At 40.2% G+C, this 24,561-nt stretch overlaps 1 protein-coding gene and 1 long non-coding RNA gene across 2 annotated transcripts in view; both read right to left on the reverse strand.

Annotated features, from left to right (window-relative positions):
• The window catches only part of LOC117530159 (probable E3 ubiquitin-protein ligase HERC1), a 147,652-nt gene that overhangs the window by 41,082 nt on the left and 82,009 nt on the right, over positions 1–24,561 (reverse strand). The window contains 9 exon segments of the mRNA XM_034193117.1: positions 4,990–5,206; positions 5,345–5,459; positions 5,461–5,639; positions 5,642–5,915; positions 5,917–6,015; positions 6,017–6,152; positions 6,495–6,708; positions 6,711–6,743; positions 6,746–6,787. Of these exon segments, the coding sequence (XP_034049008.1) occupies positions 4,990–5,206; positions 5,345–5,459; positions 5,461–5,639; positions 5,642–5,915; positions 5,917–6,015; positions 6,017–6,152; positions 6,495–6,708; positions 6,711–6,743; positions 6,746–6,787 (1,309 nt within the window).
• LOC117530161 lies at positions 18,201–20,792 on the reverse strand. Its single transcript, XR_004566202.1, has 3 exons — positions 20,744–20,792; positions 18,572–18,741; positions 18,201–18,430 (listed from the first exon to the last, which is right to left on the reverse strand). It is a non-coding gene; the product is annotated as an uncharacterized LOC117530161 (long non-coding RNA).

Here is a 24,561-nt window from a genome sequence, read left to right on the forward strand (position 1 = left end):
CCTGATCGTCAATGAAATCACCTGCTGAGGCGATTGGTAGCAAGGAAAACCTGCAGTGTCTCGGCCATTCGTGGCACATGATTGCCCACACCTGGGCTAGACTGTCTCATTTCAGAATGGTTGGTTCAGCCTCTGCAATCTCAGAAGGCCAGATCTTGGTAGAACACAGCTGAGAAGGATGCAGCCCCTGAATTGGGACACTGCCAACATGGCATGTATTGGTGTGGGATGAGGGACTGTGTTGGGGTGGTTGTATGGGTGTGTTTTGACCATTTTGTGACATCATATTGCTGAAATAACAGCCATAGACCAGCAACAGCTGTCACCAAAAAAACACCCCACAAAACTCACCAAACCAGGCCGATCCATAAACAACCAGGATGTGACCATGATCAAGTGAAAGAAGAAATTCTTCCTCTACAGCCATCATTCACAAATCATAATGTCCATATTCAAAATGCACAGATCACAACAAATTGAAGTTTGTGTCGGTTCAACGTATAGATCTTGACATCCTAAAAGTGGAAAGCCCGGTTCAGCTCCACCATCTTTGGACTAGGGAAGAAATGCTGCTGCTACTACACCTGTGCTGTGCTGCTGCACAGCCTGTCTAGTGTCGGATTCCCTGTTTGGGAATCCGCTAGCTTAGCGTAGCTACTATCTCTTAGCCGTTTTAGCATGGCGGCTTCTCCTGTCTCTCCCGTACTTTTCTGCTCTGGGTGTGAAATGTTTAAGTTATTCCTCGGCCTCTTTTAGCAGTAACGGTACCTTGTAATAAGTGCAGCTTATTCGTAGCTTGGAGGCCAGGCTGGGCGAATTGGAGGCTCGGCTCCGCACCGTGGAAATTCTACAGCTAGCCAGGCCCCTGTAGGTCGGTGCGGACCAAGGTAGCTTAGCCGCCGTTAGTTCCCCCCTGGCAGACCCCGTGCAGTCGGGAAGGCAGGCTGACTGGGGGACTGTGAGGAGGAAGCGTAGCCCTAAACAGAAGCCCCGTGTACACCGTCAACCCGTTCACATCTCTAACCGTTTTTCCCCACTCGACGATACACTCGCCGAGGATCAAACTCTGGTTATTGGCGACTCTGTTTTGAGAAATGTGAAGTTAGCGACACCAGCAACCATTGTCAATTGTCTTCCGGGGGGCCAGAAGCAGGCGACATCGAAGGACATTTGAAATTGCTGGCTAAGGCTAAGCGTAAATTTGGTAAGATTGTAATTCACTCGGCAGTAATGACACTCGGTTACGCCAATCGGAGGTCACTAAAATTAACATTGAATCGGTGTGTAACTTTGCAAAAACAATGTCGAACTCTGTTGTTTTCTCTGGGCCCCTCCCCAATCAGACCGGGAGTGACATGTTTAGCCGCATGTTCTCCTTGAATTGCTGGCTGTCTGAGTGTGTCCAAAAAATGAGGTGGGCTTCATTGATAATGGCAAAGCTTCTGGGGAAAACCTGGTCTTGTTAGGAGAGACGGCATCCATCCCACTTTAGAGGGAGCAGCTCTCATTTCTAGAAATCTGGCCAATTTTTTGGGATCCTCCAAACTGTGACTGTCTAGCGTTGGGACCAGGGGGCAGAGCTGTGGTCTTATACACCTCTCTGCAGCTTCTCTCCCCCTGCCATCCCCCTATTACCCCATCCCCGTAGAGACGGTGCCTGCTCCCAGACCACCAATAACTAGCAAAAATCTATTTAAGCATAAAAATTCAAAAGAAAAAATAATATAGCACCTTCAATTGCACCACAGACTAAAACAGTTAAATGTGGTCTATTAAACATTAGGTCTCTTTCTTCTAAGTCCCTGTTGGTAAATGATATAATAATTGATCAACGTATTGATTTATTCTGCCTAACAGAAACTTGGTTACAGCAGGATGAATATGTTAGTTTAAATGAGTCAACACCCCCGAGTCACACTAACTGTCAGAATGCTCGTAGCACGGGCCGGGGCGGAGGATTAGCAGCAATCTTCCATTCCAGCTTATTAATTAATCAAAAACCTAGACAGAGCTTTAATTCATTTGAAAGCTTGTCTCTTAGTCTTGTCCATCCAAATTGGAAGTCCCAAAAACCAGTTTTATTTGTTATTATCTATCGTCCACCTGGTCGTTACTGTGAGTTTCTCTGTGAATTTTCAGACCTTTTGTCTGACTTAGTGCTTAGCTCAGATAAGATAATTATAGTGGGGCGATTTTAACATCCACACAGATGCTGAGAATGACAGCCTCAACACTGCATTTAATCTATTATTAGACTCTATCGGCTTTGCTCAAAAAGTAAATGAGTCACCCACCACTTTAATCATATTTTAGATCTTGTTCTGACTTATGGTATGAAATAGAAGAATTAACAGTATTCCCTGAAAACTCCCTTTTGTCTGATCATTTTTTAATAACATTTACATTTACCCTGATGGACTACCCTGCAGTGGGGAATAAGTTTCATTACACTAGAAGTCTTTCAGAAGCGCTGTAACTAGGTTTAAGGATATGATTCCTTCTTTATGTTCTCTAATGTCATATACCAACACAGAGCAGAGTAGTCTACCTAAACTCTGTAAGGGAGTTAGAGTATCTTGTCAATAGTTTTACATCCTCATGAAGACAACTTTGGATGCTGTAGCTCCTCTGAAAAAGAGAGCTTTAAATCAGAAGTGTCTGACTCCGTGGTATAACTCACAAACTCGTAGCTTAAAGCTGATAACCCGTAAGTTGGAGAGGAAATGGCGTCTCACTAATTTAGAAGATCTTCACTTAGCCTGGGAAAAAGAGTTTGTTGCTCTATAAGAAAGCCCTTCGTGAAGCTAGGACCATCTTTCTACTCATCACTAATTGAAAGAAAATAAGAACAACCCCAGGTTTCTTTCAGCACTGTATCCAGGCTGACAAAGAGTCAGAGCTCTATTGAGCTGAGTATTCCATAACTTTAAACTAGTAATGACTTCATGACTTTCTTTGCCTAACAAATTTTGACTATTAGAGAAAAAATTACTCATAACCATCCCAAAGATGTATCGTTATCTTTGGCTGCTTTCAGTGATGCCGGTATTTGGTTAGACTCTTTCTCTCCGATTGTTCTGTCTGAGTTATTTTCATTAGTTACTTCATCCAAACCATCAACATGCTTATTAGACCCCATTCCTGCCAGGCTGCTCAAGGAAGTCCTACCATTATTTAATGCTTCAATCTTAAATATGATCAATCTATCTTTGTTAGTTGGTTATGTACCACAGGCCTTTAAGGTGGCAGTAATTAAACCATTACTTAAAAAGCCATCACTTGACCCAGCTATCTTAGCTAATTATAGGCCAATCTCCAACCTTCCTTTTCTCTCAAAGATTCTTGAGAGGGTAGTTGTAAAACAGCTAACTGATCACCTGCAGAGGACTGGTCTATTTGAAGAGTTTCAGTCAGGTTTTAGAATTCATCATAGTACAGAAACAGCATTAGTGAAGGTTACAAATGATCTTCTTATGGCTTCGGACAGTGGACTTATCTCTGTGCTTGTTCTGTTGGACCTCAGTGCTGCTTTTGATACTGTTGACCATAAAATTTTATTACAGAGATTAGAGCATGTCATAGGTATTAAAGGCATTGCGCTGCGGTGGTTTGAATCATATTTGTCTAATAGATTACAGTTTGTTCATGTAAATGGGGAATCTTCTTCACAGACTAAAGTTAATTATGGAGTTCCACAAGGTTCTGTGCTAGGACCAATTTTATTCACTTTATACATGCTTCCCTTGGGCAGTATTATTAGACGGTATTGCTTAAATTTTCATGTTACGCAGATGATACCCAGCTTTATCTATCCATGAAGCCAGAGGATACGCACCAATTAGCTAAACTGCAGGATTGTCTTACAGACATAAAGACATGGATGACCTCTAATTTCCTGCTTTTAAACTCAGATTAAAACTGAAGTTATTGTACTTGGCCCCACAAATCTTAGAAGCATGGTGTCTACCAGATCGTTACTCTGGATGGCATTTCCCTGATCTCTAGTAATACTGTGAGAAATCTTGGAGTTATTTTTGATCAGGATATGTCATTCAAAGCGCATATAAACAAATATGTAGGACTGCCTTTTTGCATTTACGCAATATCTCTAAAATCAGAAAGGTCTTGTCTCAGAGTGATGCTGAAAAAACTAATTCATGCATTTATTTCCTCTAGGCTGGACTATTGTAATTCATTATTATCAGGTTGTCCTAAAAGTTCCCTAAAAAGCCTTCAGTTGGTTCAGAATGCTGCAGCTAGAGTACTGACGGGGACTAGCAGGAGAGAGCATATCTCACCCGTGTTGGCCTCCCTTCATTGGCTTCCTGTTAATGCTAGAATAGAATTTAAAATTCTTCTTCTTACTTATAAGGTTTTGAATAATCAGGTCCCATCTTATCTTAGGGACCTCGTAGTACCATATTACCCCATTAGAGCGCTTCGCTCTCAGACTGCGGGCTTATTTGTAGTTCCTAGGGTTTGTAAGAGTAGAATGGGAGGCAGAGCCTTCAGCTTTCAGGCTCCTCTCCTGTGGAACCAGCTCCCAATTCAGATCAGGGAGACAGATACCCTCTCTACTTTTAAGATTAGGCTTAAAACTTTCCTTTTCGCTAAGCTTATAGTTAGGGCTGGATCGGGTGACCCTGGACCATCCCTTGGTTATGTTGCTTTAGACGTAGACTGTGTTTCATAATTATTGTATGGCCTTGCCTTGCAATGTGGAGCGCCTTGGGGCAACTGTTTGTTGTGATTTGGCGCTATACAAGAAAAAAGTTGATTGATTGATTGACTACACTCAGATTAAGGTCTGCAGCAACTAGCAACAACACAAAATATGTGGTTATTGCATTTACATCCCTTCAAAACCTTTAGTAAAATACATAATATAGTTTGCTAAATGTTTACTATGAAGATATTCCACCTAAATGTAATTTAATGTACAATTAAATAGAAAAAAACATGTGACCCCAATAACCTTTTTTTCTACACTCACTGGAGGAGGCTGATGGAAGGAAAGGGTTGAAATTATCAAAGCCATCCATCTGAAGGTTTGTTGGCAGGGAAGAGGCCAAGTCAGTATTAGAGGATGAAACAGAGGCTCGGTTTGATTGCCCAAAGATAGCAGTGCCCTCTGAGCATGCACTGTAGAGGGAGGCAGAGCTGGAAGACTGGGAAATTGGCTGGGAGGACAAGTGCTGGGCAGATTCTGTGAGGATAAAACATTAAAATTACACTATGCCTCCAAGTCAAACTGTACATGCATTTTTTTTAAATTGTGATAAAAGTTCCATATAGAAATCAACCTGAATAATTCAAAACTATATGCACAATACAACTTACAAACCTTTACACTGTTTGTCTCCCACATCTTCCAGCAGTGTCCTAATTGCTCCTTTGTAGATCATGACCTGAGCTCTTTCTAGGTCAGCAAGCGACACGCTCTGTTTGATGGGGCAGGGCCCTGACTGCCCACTTCACCATGCTCTGCACCACATACTGCAGCAATGACTTCAGTTCAGCACTCTGACTGCATTGCGTGGTATCACTGGCTTTGGCCTGGTCGGAACTCGGGCTGGAAATGGGACTTGTGCGGCAGTCAGCAGGGTCACATTTGGGCACTATGAACAAATCTGATAACTGTCACAACTAAAAATAACAGTTAATGATTTCAAAGCTCCAGTGAGAAGGTATGAAACTCTAACTGTTCTCAGTTCAAGCGCTAAAACATCCACCAATGAGATTTGGGAGGCTTGTGTGGTGAGTGGTAGACATGGACTGGAAGTCAACTCTTGATGCTCCATAATCTTGCTGGCATCTTTGAATGAAGATGGTGGAGATAATGGATCGATCTCAGCCTTCTCCTCCTCAAACATTTTTCTTTCATCCTCTGTTAGCCATACATCTTCTTGGTGTATTTTCTTCCACATAGCGCTGCAACTCACATTCTGTCACATTTGCCTCTGAGCATTTACTTGTCGGAGCTGGATGTAGCTCCTTCCACTCATGCTCCTCCAAACAGGCCCATCAAATAAATTAGATCTAATACTACAGACAGTTTGAGTCCTCCAAGTCGGATGATGTCGCAATTGTGCATGTCACAGGGCTCCAAGGTGATGATTGGTGTATCACTAGGTGACCAAGAATTCATGGGGCTTAGTTATTGACATGTATGGCAAGAACCCAAATACACAGCATGAAGCAACGTCGGGATGGATTCAAGAAGGGTTAATGGATGGAGAATGAAAAAGAGGCAAGAAAAAAAGTAAAATCAGGACAGTAAAGGCCAGAAAGAAAGTAAAATATTTATGACAAATACAGAATAAGATAAATAAGACCAGAATATAATCATAAAGTGTTATTTACATACAGAAAGGACTGAAAGAGGAGACATAAGAATTAGTTAATGGAAGAAAATGGTTGAAATAATTGACAGCAACTGTTGCAGAGATAATTAACTGTGCATAGTTGAGCATATCAGTATGTATTTATGATACCTGACAGAGAGTTCAGTCTCCTCCCACTGAAGCTTGGCCTGGGAGCTTCCCTCCTTAAGAACCCCCAGCAGAATGGCCTTACGTCCACTGGGTTTGTGCAAGCATCTTCCTCCAGCCCGGAGACCGCTGTCCACTCCTCCGATCAGGGCCAGCACTGGCCACACTTCAGTGCAAAGAACAGCCAGCTTGCCCTCTGACAGGCCCTGACAATGTCCATTATTTCACCAGTGTCATTTCCAATCAGGTCTTGTCTCTTTCATTTGTTTCTGTGTCAACATATGTGGGACTGAGGCCTGTTGAAGGATATGACACATTAACTTCTGTACATAAAAGTCAATAACAAAATGCTTAACTGGCTTATTGAATGTAACACTCGGCAACAGAGGGTTACAGATTGAATACAAGCCCCAGTTGGTTTCAGTCGCTCTCTACACTAGCTGTGTGGATTGTTATTTGCATTGGATTAAGAAAGTTAGGGGTTATTACTGATATACTAAATGTGTTACAAAATTGATCAACAATTCCAGACAGGTTTATTAAACTCTTCATTGTGTTGACATGTATCTAGGGGTGGGACGTACACCAGCAGCATAGTCATTACTGGACTGATAGTGCGCAGCAATATGGAATGTGTAATAACGTCAACATGACAAATGAGGCCAACGAAAACCTCCTCCAGGACAGAATTCTTTTTTTATGATGCCAACAAAAAACAAAGCCAATGAAAAATATCACCAAATACACACTGATCTGGAAGTGAAACAACTTCTTGGAGCATCCGCAGCTTGGATCAGTATTAAGGCTCAGGAGAATGAAGCTCCTTTTTTTCATGTTCTGTGAGCACCACACACACATCAAACTGACTGTTAAGTACTTTTTGATAGATATAAGTAGCTATTGTGCAATTTTCATATGAAGAAATACAACCCCAATTCCCATGAAGTTGGGATGTTGTGTAAAATGTAAATAAAAACATAATACAATGATTTGCAAATCCTCTTCAACCAGTATTCAATTGAATACACCACAAAGACAAGATATTTAATGTTCAAACTGATGGACTTTTTTGTCTTTGTGCAAGTATTTGCTCATTTTGAAATGGATGCCTGCAACACGTTTCAAAAAAGTTGGGACGGGGCAACAAAAGACTGGGAAAGTTGATGAATGCTCAAAGAACACCTAATTAGAAACAGAAGTGTCATGATTGGGTATAAAGGAGCATCCCCAAAGGTCTCAGCCGTTCACAAGCAAAGATGGGGCGAGGATCACCACTTTCTGAATAAATGCGTGAAAAAATAGTCCAACAGTTTAAGAACAATGTTTCTCAACATTCAATGCAAGGAATTTAGGGATTCCATCATCTACAGTCCATAATATAATCAGAAGATTTAGAGAATCTGGAGAACTTTCTACATGTAAGCGACAAGGTCAAAAACCAACATTGAATGCCCGTGACCTTCGATCCCTCAGGCGGCACTGCATTAAAAACTGACATCATTGTGTAAAGGATCTTACTGCATGGGATCAGGAACACTTCAGAAAACCACTGTCAGTTAACACAGTTCGTCGCTACATCTACAAGTGCAAGTTAAAACTCTACCATGCAGAGGTTCCGGTTATGGCGTCGGTGTGAGCAGACGCACTCAAATTTCTCCTGATACTGAAGCATTTTTTTTTCTTGATGACACGCTTAATTTGACAACATTTTTATCTTTTAAACCACAAGAAGTCGCATCGCACCTCAACGGACACCAGAATGAGTAAATCTCATAGCAGTCGCGGTAAAAACCAATCCAGCTAACTCAGCACTTTAGCACACAAGACAAAGAGGCTAGCAAGATGGCTAATGATGTAGCTGCTAATGTGGAGCCGCTAACATTGAACATGTTGGTTGAAGAGCTGCAGAAACGTCAGAAGAGTGTAACGAGTGAGCTCACCGCCTCCGTGAATATTGCTTTGGCTCCAATCCAAGCCTCACTTCAAAACTATCACAGAGACCGTAACTTCTCACACCGCTACCATCACCGCCATGGAGACGGCGCTCACCGCTCACTCAGACGGAATCGCCGCTTTGGAGGAGGACGTGACCACGCTAAATCACAACTGGAGACCGCTATGCAGGGTGAATGAGAACTTCAGCAGTCCATGGAGGATCTGATTTCGCGCTCCAAAAGAAAGAACCTACGTGTGATCGTGTCCCTGAAGGAACGGAGGGGAGTGACGCCCGGCTCTTTATAACCACACTGTTAAAGAAGGTGGCCGGTGAAGCTTTGCAGGATCTGGACATTGAGCTCGAACGCGCTCATTGCAGTCCGGCTCCGAAGCCACCTCAAGGATCCCGACCCTTCATTATCTGGTTTCATAAATATATTCACAGAGAACGAGTGTTGCAGTGGGCGAAGAAAAAACGCAACATCTCATATGTGTTGTGAAAGTGTAGTGACAAGGACCCACAACAGGGGGCGCAAATGAACGGTCAATAGATGAGCCAAAAAAGTAACAATTTAATGTTGTGAAGGTGCACAACGAATACACAGACAATCTCAGAATCTGATAACAGTCAATCCACAAAGGTGACGTGTGGGCAGGCTCAAGGATAGAAGACGTCTGTCCTGAGAAGAGCCGGAACCACACGATTTCCGCCTCCACCGAACCTGGTGAATACTGGAGCCGCCAAGTCCCGAATTCCCAGGTGATCACCGTCCCCGACTGTCGGATCTGGTACTGCTGGCGAAGAACAAAGACAGTCAAGTGTGGGTGTGTGTACACCCCGTAACAACAACGGTGGGAATGCCACCTCCACCTCTAACACACACTCGTGCAGCGTCTGTTTAACCACTTATCTGACGGGACGTAGGACGAAACAGTCGCGACCCACGCCGGTCCTCTGGTTGACAGCTGCAACACAATAGCTCTTGGAATCAATTAATACAGGCAGAGAAGTTACCTCCATAGAAGTACGATATCTCGGCAACGAGGTGGAGATGACGTCTGGTCTTTATGGAGTGAGATGATGTAGAGTAGATGGGTGACAGCTGTCAAGAGATAATGAGTGACAGCTGTCAGCCTCGGCTGTATCCGTGGCGGCAGCGCCCTCTCGTGCCTGAAGCCCACACTTCAGGCAGGACGCCCTCTGGTGGTGGGCCAGCAGTACCCTCCTCTTCTGGCGGCCCACACAACAATATGTGGACATTTCATCAAGATTTTTGAAGATTTCAGCCAAACAATTGCCAAGAAGAGGGCCAGTTTCAACAAGTGAAGAGCCAGCTCTATAAGGATGGAATACGCTTCGGTGTTATTTATCCAGCCCGCCTGAAGATCACCATAAACAGACAGACGCGCATATTTGACTGGCCGAAGAGGCAGAGCGATTCTATTTGGGGCAACAGAAGTAAGCGAATAATGTGGACGTTTTAAAGTTCTAGGAATAACTGAATGGACAGAATTTACAGTTCTGGTGTCTCTGAGGAGGCCTTATTGGTACAAAGAGCGTGGTTGGCTCTATTTATAAATGTGTTACATTGTTTAGAAATTAAGGGAAGCAAATTACGTAGTGAGTAATCGGAGTTCTGTAACTTTTTTCCTGCTTACTCATCTTTTTCTCCTTCCTTTTTTTGGTTTGAGTTTAGGTGAGTTTAGGACAAGTTTAAAATACAAGTATAAGCCCGTTTTCTTTTATGCCAATTCGGGCATCAATTGTAGTTCATATACCGAGGGGGGTTTCTGTTTTTTACTGTTTTTTCTTGTTGTCTTTTTATTGTCTTTTTTTGTGGTTTTTACATCTGATATACTCTGTTGCAATGTCCATGCGGTTACATCGCTGCTTTATATAGTAAGTCTTTTGATGAGTATTTATTCTATACTGTCAAAGTTATACCATCCAAATACAGTTTCTAATGTAATGGATGGGCTTGGTTCCATTAGGTTTACAAGCTGGAACATGAAAGGACTTGGTGGACCTATAAAAAGAGAAGCGTTTTCTCACACCTTAACAGCTGAAATCAGAAATAATTTTTCTCCAGGAAACCCACATGCGCGTGTGATCATACCAGACTACGAAGCCTTGGATTGGACAAGTGTTTCATTCAAGTTTCAATAGCCGCTCAAGAGGCACAGCAATATTAATACACAAAAGATTGCAGTTCTCACTCCGAACAAATTTTACCTGACCCAAATGGGCGTTATATCATTGCTGTTGGCAAGTTACTCCAAACCCCAGTCATTTTGACCTGTGTTTATGCCCCGAATGGGACTGTCCTAGTTTATTACAACTTTATTCTCACTAATTCCTTGTCTGAACACACATTACTTAATTTTCAGGGGAGATCTCAATTTAGTAATTGACCCTGTCCTTGATAAATCTAATCCGAAAAATATGACTCCCTTGAAGATGGCAAAAACTCTGACTACACTTATGAACCAAATTGGTTGTGTGGATGTGTGGCGTCATAATCACCCAACAATAAAAGAATTTTCATTTTATTCGCATGTATATCAGACTCACTCTCGGACTGACTATTATTTTTTAGATAAAATGCTACTATCTACTGTGAAATCATGTGACTATTCTACAATAATCATTTCAGATCACGCCACTCTTTTGTTAAATATGCAGCTCATTCCCAAAAGTGAGAATCGTCCAACGTGGTGTCTCAATACAGGGTTATTATCCTCTGATACATTTTGCAACTTTGTATCTGAGAAGATTTCCCTATTTATTCAAACGAATAGATCTGATTCTACCTCTCCTTCCCTTTTGTGGGAAACCCTCAAAGCAGTCATACGTGGTGAGATTAACTCCTATTGTGCTAGATTAAACAAGCAGGGAAAACAAAGACAACAAGAACTACTGGAAGCAATCAGGCTAATTGATAACCAGCCATTCTCCTAATTCTTTGCATCAAACAGAGAGATTAAGCTCCAAACTGAATTTGACATCATCACCACAAATAAAGCAGAGTCACTTTTAAGGCGCACAAAATACACATATTATAAACACGGTGACAGGGCCAGTCGGCTGTTGGCACTGACACTGAAACGACAAGATTCATCTCGTTTTATTACACAAATTCATAAAGACCCAAGTACTATAACCAAAGAATCCATTAGAGATAAATAAGGCTTCAGCCAATATTAAACTAATCTTTACAAGTCTGAGGCCCCATCTGATAAAACTCAAATGAATACTTTTTTGATAACCTAAATTTCCCAAAGATTAAAAATATACTAAGGAAAACCTTGATTCTCCTCTTTGTAGACTGGTTAGTCTTAAAACTAATGCAAAGTGGCAAAGCACCGGGCCCAGACGGTTTTCCAGCTGATTTTTTTAAACAAATTCTCTGACCAACTTTCCCCCTTGATGTTGGACATGTTTAATGACTCACTGGAATGTGGAATACTACCTTTAACTTTAAACCCAAGCCTCAATTTCACTTATTCCAAAACCTAACAAAAATCTGGAAGAATGCAGTAATTGGAGACCCATCAGTCTTCTTAACGCCGATGTTAAATTATTAGCTAAGGTTTTAGCTAACCGTCTTGACCCCTGCCTACCAAGCATAATCTCCAGTGATCAAACTGGCTTCATTGGGGGACGACATTTATTTTCAATATTCGTCGGTTACTCAACATTATCCTTTCAAAATCTCATCTACAGGAGCCTGAATGGTGGTATCAATGGATGCAGAAAAGGCTTTTGACAGGGTGGAGTGGGGATATTTATTCACAGTTCTCAACAGATTTGGTTTTTGGTCCGAAATACATTTCAGTTCTCAACAGATTTGGTTTTGGTCCGAAATACATTCATGGATACAACTTTTATACAATGCTCCTACTGCGAGTGTGACTACAAACTCCATCCGGTCTGAATATTTCCTTTGCAACGCGGCTGCCGACAGGGCTGCCCACTGTCACCGCTATTATTTGCCATTGCTATTGAACCCCTGTCCATTGCCATCAAAAGCTCTTCATTAATCACTGGCATTTATCGAAACAGACACAGGGTCTCACTCTATGCTGATGACCTTCTGCTCTACATTTCAAACCCTACTGTTAGTATTGATCATATCCTTAGAATTCTGCGAACATTTGGTTCATTTTCGGGATATAAGTTGAACTTCATAAAGAGTGAATGTTTTCCTGTAAATGTGCAGCAAAACAGATCCCAAGCCAAACACTGCTCTTTCGATTAGCCCTTTTAGTTTCCGCTATTTAGGCATTAATATTTCACATGATCTCACCTCACTTAAAAAAAAAACATACAAGCATGGTCAAAGAAGTGAAAACAGATCTCCACATTGGAATGCTCTTCCCTTATCCCTACTAGGCAGAATCAACACAATAAAAATGAATGTGGTTCCAAGAATATTATTCCTTTTTCAGTGCTTGCCAATATTCCTCCCTAAATCATTTTTTAAAAAACTAGATAAGATCTTCTCTACTTTTATTTGGGCGGGTAAAACACCAAGGGCAAAATTTTCAATTCTACAAAGAGCTAAATGTGATGGAGGCCTCACACTACCAAATTTCATGACGTACTATTGGGCAGCCAATATTCAAAAAATTAGCATGTGGTACAGCTCCCCTAAAACAGACTGGTACCAAATGGAGGTGCATTCATGCAGCTCTGTCTCTTTAACATCTTTGGTCTGTGCCCCTCTAAACTCATATCCTAATAATTATACCTCAAACACAGTAGTTTTATCTACAATAAAGATTTGGAGACAGTTTCGACACCAATTTAAAATTACTTCTGCTTCCACACTAATGCCCATCTGTGATAACCCTTTATTTACGCCTTCAACTCTTGACCCAGTTTTTTCTTTATGGAAGGATAAGGGCTTAGTTTTCTTTAAACAACTCTTTGAGGATAAAGTCTTTATGTCTTTGATACGCTTAAAACTAAATTCAATCTTCCACAGTCTCATTTATTTAGATATTTCCAGGTCCGCAATTTCGCTCAACATAATTTTCCCCATTTTCCCCATGAACCGCCAGACTCCCTTATAGATTCGATTCTATCTCATCGTGCAGCCCGTAGAATCATCTCAACTGTGGTCAAGATGATTGCACCTCCATCTCTTTTAACGATATGCTTGGGAATCAGAACTCAACGTCACTTTCTCAGATGACTGGTGGCAGATGGCCTTGGAAAGAGTCAACACAACCTCTCCTGTGCTAGCCTGACATTGATACAATTAAAAATTTTGCACAGAACGCATTTATCAAAGTTAGACTGAACAAACTATTTAACACCGGTGACGTATGTGACAGATGCTCCCTCTCACCTGCTAATCACGCGCACATGTTTTTCCTCCTGTATAAACTGGGACAATTCTGGACCTTTTTATGATACGTTGTCTAGAGCTCTTAATAGGCCCCTGGTTCCCAGCCCCTTAATTTCTATTTTTGGTGTGCCTGATACTTTGCCTGTTTCTCTACCAGGGAGAAGAATGTTATTGCTTTTTCTTCTCTTGTTGCTCGCAGACGAATCCTTCTCCACTGGAAGGATATGGGGCTGCATGTCAGGTAAAGGCACTGGGGAGATGGCTGTCATTATATCATCAATAAATGCACAAGTTTATGTTGATATTTTGGACAATTGAAAGGATGTTTGGGGATGATGAAATCATTTTTCAAGATGATAATGCATCTTGCCATAGAGCAAAAACTGCAAAAACATTCCTTGCAAAAAGACACATAGGGTCAATGTCATGGCATAGGGTCAATGTCAATGAGCAGATCTGATTTGATGCAGGTGTTAATTTGGGGGATGAAATTTACAGGGTGATTCCATAATTTTTTCCTCAGAACTGAGTGATTCCAGATTTTTTTCCTCTGCTTGGTCTAAAAAAGTAACCGTTACTGACTGCCACAATCTTTTTTCTTGATTTCTTATAGTGTTTCATAAAGCCAGAAAGTTGCCATTTGAAATGACTTTAGTTTTGTGTCATGTCTGTGATCTGCTTTTTTCTACAAAATTAAACAATCTGAATGAACATCCTCTGAGGCCGGTGATTCCATAATTTTTGCCAGGGGTTGTATATATATATATATATATATATATATATATATGTATATTATTATTATTAGCCTTTTTTTTTTTCTTTTTTATTAGCCTTTTTTTTTCTTTTTGTCTAATGTTCTGTTTTCATGGTATATCATTTATAACTGTCTGATATATGCCATATATATGTGGGGGTTCAACGTTCGTGATGTTCTGTTCTAAAAAAAAAAAATAATAATAACTTTGAATTGTACCTGAAGAATGTATAAATTGTTGAAATTTCAATAAAAAATAAAAATAAAAAAAACTCTACCATGCAAAGTGAAAGCCACACATCAACAACATCCAGAAACGCCGCCCACCTTCTCTGGGCCCGAGCTCATGTAAGCAGCAAGGCCGAAAACCAACACTGAATGTCTGTGACCTTCGATCCCTCAGGCGGCACTGTATTAAAAACCGACGTCATAGTGTAAGGATCTTACCGCGTGGGCTCAGGAACACTTCAGAAAACCATTGTCAGTGAACACAGTTCATCGCTACATCTACAGGTGCAAGTTAAAACTCTACCATGCAAAGCAAAAGCCATAGATCAACGGCATCCAGAAATGCCACCGCTTTTTCTGGGCCTGAGCTCATTTGAAATGGACAGAAGCAAAGTGGAAAAGTGTGCTGTGGTCTGATGAGTCCACATTTCAAATTGTTTTTGGAAATCATGGACGTCGTGTCCTCCAGACACAAGAGGAAAAAGATCATCCAGATTGTTACCAGCGCAAAGTTCAAAAGCCAGCATCTGTGGTGGTATGGGGATGTGTTAGTGCCATGGCCACGGCCATTCATGCTTTCATCAGCTCCAGACTTGATTATTGTAATGCACTTTATGCGGGCATTAATCAGTCGTCTCTTGTGCATCTCCAGTTGGTGCAGAATGCTGCTGCTCGGTCTTTTGACAAACACTATCTAGACGTGAGCATATTGCGCCCATCCTATACTCACTCCACTGGCTTCCAGTTCATTTTAGAATTGATTGTTTGTTTTTAAAGCTATTTATGGCCTTGCACCTCCCTACTTGTCTGAAATTTTAACTTTGCGCACCTACAGTAGGACGTTAAGGGCGTCTGGCCAGCTTTACTTAGATGTTCCAAGGTCAAGATATAAACGCTGGGGTGATCATGCTTTCGCGGTAGCTGGCCCCAGACTGTGGAATGAGCTACCTCTTGAGTTACGTACTATTCCTGACCTAGCACTTTTTAAAATCTAAGTTAAGGACTTATTATTTTAAACTGGCTTTTAACACTTAGTGGGGAGGTGACATGTTCTGTTATTTTTATGTTCTTTTTTTTTTTTTATGTGTTTTAAAATTTATTTTATATGTGTTTTATTTTGTAAATTTGTGTTTTTAATGTTAAGCACTTTGGACACCAGTCGGTGCTGTAAAGCGCTTTATAAATAAATGTTGATTGATTGACTGATGGCATGGGCACTAACACATCTGTGATGGCATCATCATTGCTAAAAGGTACATCCAGGTTTTGGAGCAACACATGCTGCCATCCAAGCAACGTCTTTTTCAGGGACGTCCCTGCTTATTTCAGCAAGACAATGCCAAGCCACATTCTGCACGTGTTACAACAACGTGGCTTCGTAGTAAAAGAGTGCAGGTACTAGACTGGTCTGCCTGCAGTCCAGACCTGTCGCCATTGAAAATGTGTGGCACATTATGAAGCACAAAATACGACAACGGAGATCTGGACTGTTGAACAACTGAAGTCGTACATCAAGCAAGAATGGGAAAGAATTCAAAAAAGCTTCAGCAATTAGTGTCCTCAGTTCCCAAACACTTATTGAGTGTTGTTAGAAGGAAAGGTGATGTAACACAGTGGTAAACATACCACTGTCCCAGCTTTTTTGAAACGTGTTGCAGGCATCCATTTCAAAATGAGGAAATTATTGCACAAAAACAATAAGATTATCAGTTTGAACACTAAATATCTTGTCTTTGTGGTGTATTCAATTGAATATAGGTTGAAGAGGATTTGCAAATCAGTTGTATTCTGTTTTTATTTACATTTTACACAAAGTCTCAACTTCATTGGAATTGGGGTTGTAATTTAATAGTCACAGAAACATTATTAAAATGTGATTAAGTTGTGTGAACCAGCGGACCTTTGCACTGTAGGATGTTTAAACCTTCCCGATGGTTAACTAAAGATAGCCATGGATTTGTTAAAAGTAGAACTGTAAACATCTTTGATTCATGACAGGTTTTTTTTAAAACCACATTTTAAATCTGAAGGACCACATTTAAAATAATAACAGACCAGGTAAAACTCTTGCTTCAATCAAAATGGAGTGATTATGGAGTGTAATGGAGTAATTTTAATATACAACCAGTAATACTTAACTCAGATTAATCAGTATCTTAATCACTTTGTCCACTTGTTTTTTTTTTTATCTCACTTTAAAATAGGTGAAGACAATGAGTCAGTTTGAGTCAGTAACAAAAGAGGTACAGAGGTGAAACTTGTTCATAAGCTACCCATGTACAAGCATATGTCTGACCTGGATTGAAGTCACAGTCTTTCAACAGGGGGCCAATTAGCTCCAGCTGAGTATGAATGTGCTTGTTGATTTGAGATGACCAATGTTCATATGGATGGAGTCTACGGAGGAAGCAGTACTGTAGACTCTAACAACACAGTGGCTCGTGGGCTGCAGAGAGGATCCCCAGGAAATAAGCGACTGGGCATGCCTCGCATCTGGAGGTCACGCAACGCCACCTGTGAGCAACAGACACCGAATTGAACATACACTTTACTGCTTTCAAATTACTAGCTTATATATTATAGTCAGGGCCATAAGCAATTTAACAGTGACAATTTTAGTACTCTTGCCCTTGTACACCACCACAATGGAGTTGAAATTAAACCATCATGATGTGCTTGTAAAGTACACCTATAGCTTCGATTCAAGGGGGTTAATGAAAAATATTGAACTTTTAATACAAAGTGTTATTTTTTGCAGCCAGTTTTCTGAAACAAGTCAGGGGATGGATACATGAACATTTCCATGTTAGTAAATATGTCTTGGAATTAATTTATGTCAATCATGAATTAATGCCCACATTATGTTGCTGTATGGTAAATATGTTTGGAGAAGGCAATTCTCAAATACTGAGTGATTGGGCAAGCAGGAGCCAAGCGAGGGAAACCATTAAGACAATCACGGCAACTCTGAAGAAGTTATCGGCTTATGTGGCTGTGATTGGAGAAACTGCACAGTGTAATTTCTGTCTGTTCCATCACCAGTTATACAGATTCATGGTGGCGCGGGACAAAGAATAGGATATTCTTAAAACATAGATGTGAAATTTCACTACATTATGCCAGAAGACTCAAGTCTAGAACTGATTTGTATTCTTTTAGGAAACTCCTTTTCTATTCCACTCCACTGTACCATTAGCACATGTCATTACCTTCTCCCCAGGATTACTGCTGTAGAACAAAACACAAGGGTAGAGTTCAGAGGCAAGCCACACCTTCAAATGCCAACTTTGGTTCCTGGCAGAAAAAATGCAATAAAAACAAAGACTGAAGATTGCAAACCATGATCTGAGGTTATTATTGTGGCACATATGAAATAGCATCGATCAGGACAAGTTGGTTATACTCCAAATAATACACGCCCATGCTGACCTTTCATTCTTAGCAAATAACACGGTGTGAGCTTCCATGTCCAGGATGCAGGTGATAGTATCACCCTGAGTGAAGGAGGGAAGAGTCCGGACCAATTCTCCTCCATGGTACAAGTTGCCACTGTAAGCACGATACAGCCACATATCAGTGGTGGTGTGGTGGTTATAATCTCGGACTGGCCAGCGGGACACGCCGATACATGTCCCCTCATTGCCTTTGTTCTCTTTCACAATGTAGAACTGAGAAGAGAAGTTGTATTAAAACATTAGTTTAGTGGTAAATGTGCTCTCGGTACATCCAGCAGTAAATATGCACAGTAATTAATACGTTGTAATTAACATGGTTTTAAAGTTTACAAACAGTTTAGTATTTTTACTTACCTTCCATATGAAACCAACCAGATGTGATGGCAGTGGTTGCCAAGCAATATCCTTTTCCTCCTGTGCCGTGGGAAAAGAATGTTCCCGCTTTCCAGTGAACAGCAGATTAGTTTATGTGGATCAAAGGAAAAATCTCCAATAGGAATGCATTCATCACAGCTGCCAGGATTCTGGAAATGACACCCAAAGAACAACAGAATAAAAACAATCAACTAGCTATATTCATTAATTACATTTTGCAATACACAGTAGCCATCGATAAATGTAGTAACACTTAAAAATCTAACTGAGTGAACCCTGTCTTACTGTGTGTGGCCTTCTATAAAATATAGAGTAAAATTCTAAATATTCTTCAATATAAAAACACCAAGAAAATGAAAAAGCTTATAGATGTTAAAAAAGGATGGACAGACATACTACCGTGGATAAATTAGCAGCGATCAGAAATTTTACATTGACAATCATCTGCAAAATGTTTGTTTTTTTAGCCCTTCCCCACTGTAATGGAGAACAGGCCCATCTGTGCTTCAAGAGGCCCTGCTGTTATCACTTTCTTTACTGCCAGCTCTCTCACACCTTTCTAACCACAGTGTTTTTTCACGTTACAGTATTCAGTCTCTAATTTGTTTGAACTCAAAGCTCTTGCTTTCTTCATTTTTACAATTTAAAAACAGCACAATAATAATTATATGTTGTACAAATACATGTTAAAATAAAAAAAATAAAAAACACAATGAGCACCCTGCATGGGAGAATCCTAACATCAGTGTGTGAATCTTTATTTGTGAATGACTGAAAGTGGTTAAACGACACTTGCCTGCAGTTGAACACACACACAAAAAAAACAGTATGTATGATGTTTAGCAACGTCTCACTGACATTAGAAGGTCCAATGTGTTTTTTGACAGAGAAGAGTTGGAGCTGGTATCTCAATTTAAATATCTTGGAATGATCTTGGACTCAAACTTGTTCTTCAAAAAACATATTCAAAAAGTCAAAAACACAGTAAATTTTAATTTACTAAATTTTAAACATATACATCCCTCTCTAACAATTAATGCAGCCAAAACGTATCTCTTTTGCATGGTTTTTCTCACACACTGACTACTGTTTCACTAACTGGGCATTTGCAGGCACCTCGGTATTAAAATCCATAGAGCAGCTGTATAATAGAGCAGTTAAGATATATGATAGACAATCTAACCTTTATCATCACTGTAAGGTTCTGGAAAAGCATACGTTTCTTGACTTTGAAAATCTGAAGGTATTCAAATATGCCTGCTTCATATATAAATGTTTACATGGACAGCACTAACTCCTATTAAAGAATTCATACGCATAAAAAAGATTCAGAGGGTATATGGTACAAGATCTGACACAAGAGGTGACTGTGAGATTACTCACAGCAGGGCCACGTTTGGTCAGAACGTGTCCCAGTCACAATCATGGAGAGCACCACTTTCAGTACTTTCAAAGGACAACTGAAAAATTGGTTACTGACAAATCAGACATGCAACCATCTGTAGCCTAAAAAAAACAATCCAACTGTGGTGGCAGCGTTCGAGTTTCTTTTCAGTTTTATGTACACAGTGCCTTTGTGTACTTTATGTTATTAAACAGTTTAGTAGTCTTTACACAATACACGGGTGGTATGACACCCTGTGCAATATTTACACTTGAGCATGTGCAAATCAGTGTATTGTACAATACAACAGAGTACTGTAGTGTGCAATTACAACCAGGCATTGAAGCACTTTGCATGTAGCACTTATCACTTTAATACAGTACTTTTGCACCTCACACCCATCATAAAACTCTTTTGGTTCATCCACCTGTCGGCTGCTTATTAACTATCAATTATTGCTGCTTTGAACTGTAAATATTTGTATGTATATCCTGTTATTAAATTGTTTTTCTGTCATGATTATTTTGGTATGTTGTGTGGTCTTAGTCTGTTTCTATTTACTGGGACTACAGATGGAAATTAGCATCCTGCTATAAGCCGGCATATTTACATGTAACAATGTTCATTAATATGCATTGTCCCATTTCAAATAAACATATATATAAAGTGAGGAATTATTGTAAGTTTTTTGAGTGACTGCATCAGATGGATAAGTGCCATCTGACTGCAGTCCATTCATGATATTGGTGATACAATTTCAGGATTACCCCCTTGTCTTTTTCCAGTATCACCTCGTGGTTCATCTCAGCCAGTGGCTCCTCCACATATAAGCAGATAACAGTTGAAAAGTTGTGTAACAATCTACAAGAAAGGAAATGGAAAGAAATTTTAATCGGCAATCAATCCATTATGAAGGTTAAATATGCATTCCTTTGGGGAGCAGACAAGGGGCTGATGAACAGAACTTCTAAAAACGTGTTTAGCAATCTGTTGTTGATTGATTGTACTTTGCTGTTTTGTAACTCAACAGCTGTATGTCAAGCATGAGATATCTCTATTAGTGAAATGACAAATATCTTTAGCAAGTACCACTGCAGATCTGAGTCGAGTTTACTTTTTGAGATCACTCTTACCTGTTGGATCTGAACTGCATCAGAACATACTGGCAGCAGTCTTTCTAAAACATGGAAGGCCAAAAGCTTGGTACGGAGATTCTGGAAGTATGGAGTATCCTAAGAAAGTGATGGTGATGGTAAGTGTTGAATGTAAAAATACCACAAAGTATGCAAACTGCAATGCACACTGACAAATATGATACTGTCTAAGCAAACGTTTGGGTTTCTGTAACTGGAATACTATTTTAAACTGTCTACCTAAAGAGCACTTGTGGGAATAATGGCCATGAGTGGTTCCATCCACTTAACAAAGTTAGACAGTCTTTTCATCACTCGTAATGACAGTACGCGCCTCAGAAATACCAAGAAGTCTGCAAGCTGAGATTCAACCACTTTACTGCTTTGCATCCTGCAAGAATAAAAAGATGTCTGTACCCATAAAGTATAAATCAGAGATAAGTTGTGTTTTTTAAATGGTTTGAGAGGGTCCTGCAACTTATAGTCTGGTGTGACTTATACTCCAGAAAATACAGTAAATATCTTTGTGCTCTTTAATTGTATTAAATGCAGTAATGGAAACCTCAGTTGACTGAAGTTTGCCTCACCGAACAGATTCGAACTGTTGCTGCTGGATTCCACTTCTGTTCGTTCAGCTGTTCTTCTCTCTGTTGCCTGCTGTTGTTGGAAGGTGATTGAGAATATTCTGAGCTGCACACACATCACTTCCATTAGAGCATGGGACACATCCAGCGGCAGCATGTCCTCACAAGTGCTAAGACGACAGCACAAATTGGCATTCATTGGTAATCACTGAAATGTTTATTTCATTTGCATCAACTAAACATCTGAAGCAGTTAGGCACATTTCTTCATAAGAGTTTACACTTTCTCTCCACTCTCACCTTGCAGCTACAGTCAGTATCTGAAGCAGGCGGTTGGAGGCGAGTCTGACAGCCCCACTTAGTAGCATAGATCCAGATGTGGCAGGCTGCAAACCAACCCTGGCTCAGCAGTGCACCGGCATTATTGGTCAGCAGAGAAAGGATTTCCAAGATGCCGCACTTGATGACAAGCACCAGGTCCACTGGTTGGTAACAGTAATTCAGTGCAAACATTGTGGCTAGGACAAGATGTTGGCAGGAACCTGGATGGAGATAATATGCCAAGAAGTTACAAATTCATGTAAAATACATAAAATGCAATAAAGCAAACAAACACAAAGATCAACAAACCTGGATGGTCTCTTTCCAAAAGGACCCGCTGTCTGAGGACACACACAACCTGCTGGTAGAAGTGATGGGCTGCAGACTGTAGTTCTCTTTTGGTATCCATGGAAGCTGAATGTGTACCAGACTACATGGAGATAAGACCATATAATCCATATAACACCGTCATAAACAATAACTACATTAAATGAATCATATACTGCATTTCTCCTCTCAAACATAACAACAGCATATGTATTACACACACCGTGTAATGCTGCATCTCGTAGTCGGCTCCAGATTGTGATCCGATAATTTGTGTTCCGAGACCAAAGCACCCAGAGAGGAACTGCAGCTGCACAGACTGCAACAATGCAGGAGCCTGGGGGGAAACTCTAAAACCACTGCTTTTTTCTTCCATCTTGGACAGGAAGGATGACATCTGACACAAGGCTTCCAGACGCATCTGTCCATAAAGGAAAACATGAAGAAAATTAGAGCACTGCACTTGTAAAGTGCAAACCTCCGCCAACACTAGTTTCCAATTCCACAAATTTTTACCTTGGAAAAAATTTTCAAGGTCAAAGTCTTGAAGTGGCTTTTCATAAGCTAAAATATAAAACAAAATATAGATCAAAAAGGCTTTTCAATGTTAAAAAGAATTAAATATCCGCTAAATCAGCAATACGGATCAAATGCACATCAAACTTAGTCTATTCATTGAGAGTGCCAGTTTGCACCTCACTGTCACAAATGAGAGTGATTGAGGCACTTTTGATTGAGATATAATGCAAAATGTACATCAAACGGGTTTTTCAATATTAAATTCATATTTCCACAAAATCCACAATCCAGATCAGATCTGGATCAAACTTGTCAGGTGATAGGGAGTGCCAATCTGCACCTCACCTTTAATATGAGAGTGATTGGGGCACATTTGATTAAGATATAATATTAAACATACATTAAATGGGGTTTTCAATGTTAAATTTAAATGGCCACAAAATCTGTAATCTGGATCAAATCCAGATCAAACTTGTCAGTTGATACACAATGCTCTCAAATATGAAAGAAATTTGATCTTTTTTGACAGAGTTATAATGTTTTAACATTCATTCAATATTAAAGACAGGGATTTTTTTTCCAATTTTCCAAGATTTTTCCTGACTTTGAACTTTGACCTATGCCCCTTGAAATTGAATCACTTCTTGCCGATGAAAATATGAATCTTCAGTAAAAATTTGATTATGATATATGAAAAATCGTTGGGCTCCAGGCTTCACAAACAGACAAATGGGCGTAAACTAACCTCCACCCAACTTCGTTGGCAGAGGCAATAATTTCTGCAGTCCTGTCCTTGCTTCTGAAGGAGTGTGTGCTAACTTCTCAAGCCTATTTTTGACAGAACGCATGTGTGGATCTGAACATATGTATTTTTAACTGTATGTATGTAGATTAAATAAAAGTATGTATGTTCACAAATATGTTTAGGTCTTTCTCAACTCTCAACAGCAGTAATTAACATTTAACTTGTCGTGACGTTCCAGACAGGAAGATCGAATTACCTTAGCTCTCTGTTGCTGCTGCAGCACAGCACAAGAAATAGCCCTTGGATCTGACTGACTACACGTCTGTCCACCTGGCAGTGATGGGGAGGAAGCTGATAAATGCACCAGGTTTCCACAGACAAAGTAGAAGACCTGGTTCTGAATAGGCAATACTAGCTGCCACTGTGGGCCACAGTGACAGTTGGGATGATACACTGTCGCAGGCGCTGCCAAGCATCTTTTCATGACTTCCGAAGACAAAGAGGCAAACCAGAACAAAGCAGAGAGGAATCCAGCTGTCTAAAAGAACTGAGAGAACATGCTCACACTGCTGTCAAGAATAGGCATCAACACTAGATTTGTGATATTTCTGACTGTTATTAAAATGTTAATCTGTCATTGGTAATTTATTTGAGTATGCTTAAGGGCATACTGAATGTTGCAAACAATCGTGCAGTTTTTTGCTGCACAAACTTATAAGATACACAGAATATAATACATTCATTCAATTTCTGTACCTGGTTACTCCAATCAAGGGTCACAGGGGGTTGGAGCCTATCCCAGAATACAGTTTAATTCAATTTATTTACATAACGGCAAATCACAACAAAAGGTCACGCCAAGCCTTCTCCAGACTAAGGTCTCACCTTTAATAAAAAAGGGTAAGGCATATCAAATATAACATTAATTGCCAAAACAAAACAAAAAATTCCACTGTA

The sequence above is a fragment of the Thalassophryne amazonica genome, chromosome 17 (genome assembly GCF_902500255.1).
Source record: "Thalassophryne amazonica chromosome 17, fThaAma1.1, whole genome shotgun sequence".
Taxonomy (NCBI): Eukaryota; Metazoa; Chordata; class Actinopteri; order Batrachoidiformes; family Batrachoididae; genus Thalassophryne; species Thalassophryne amazonica.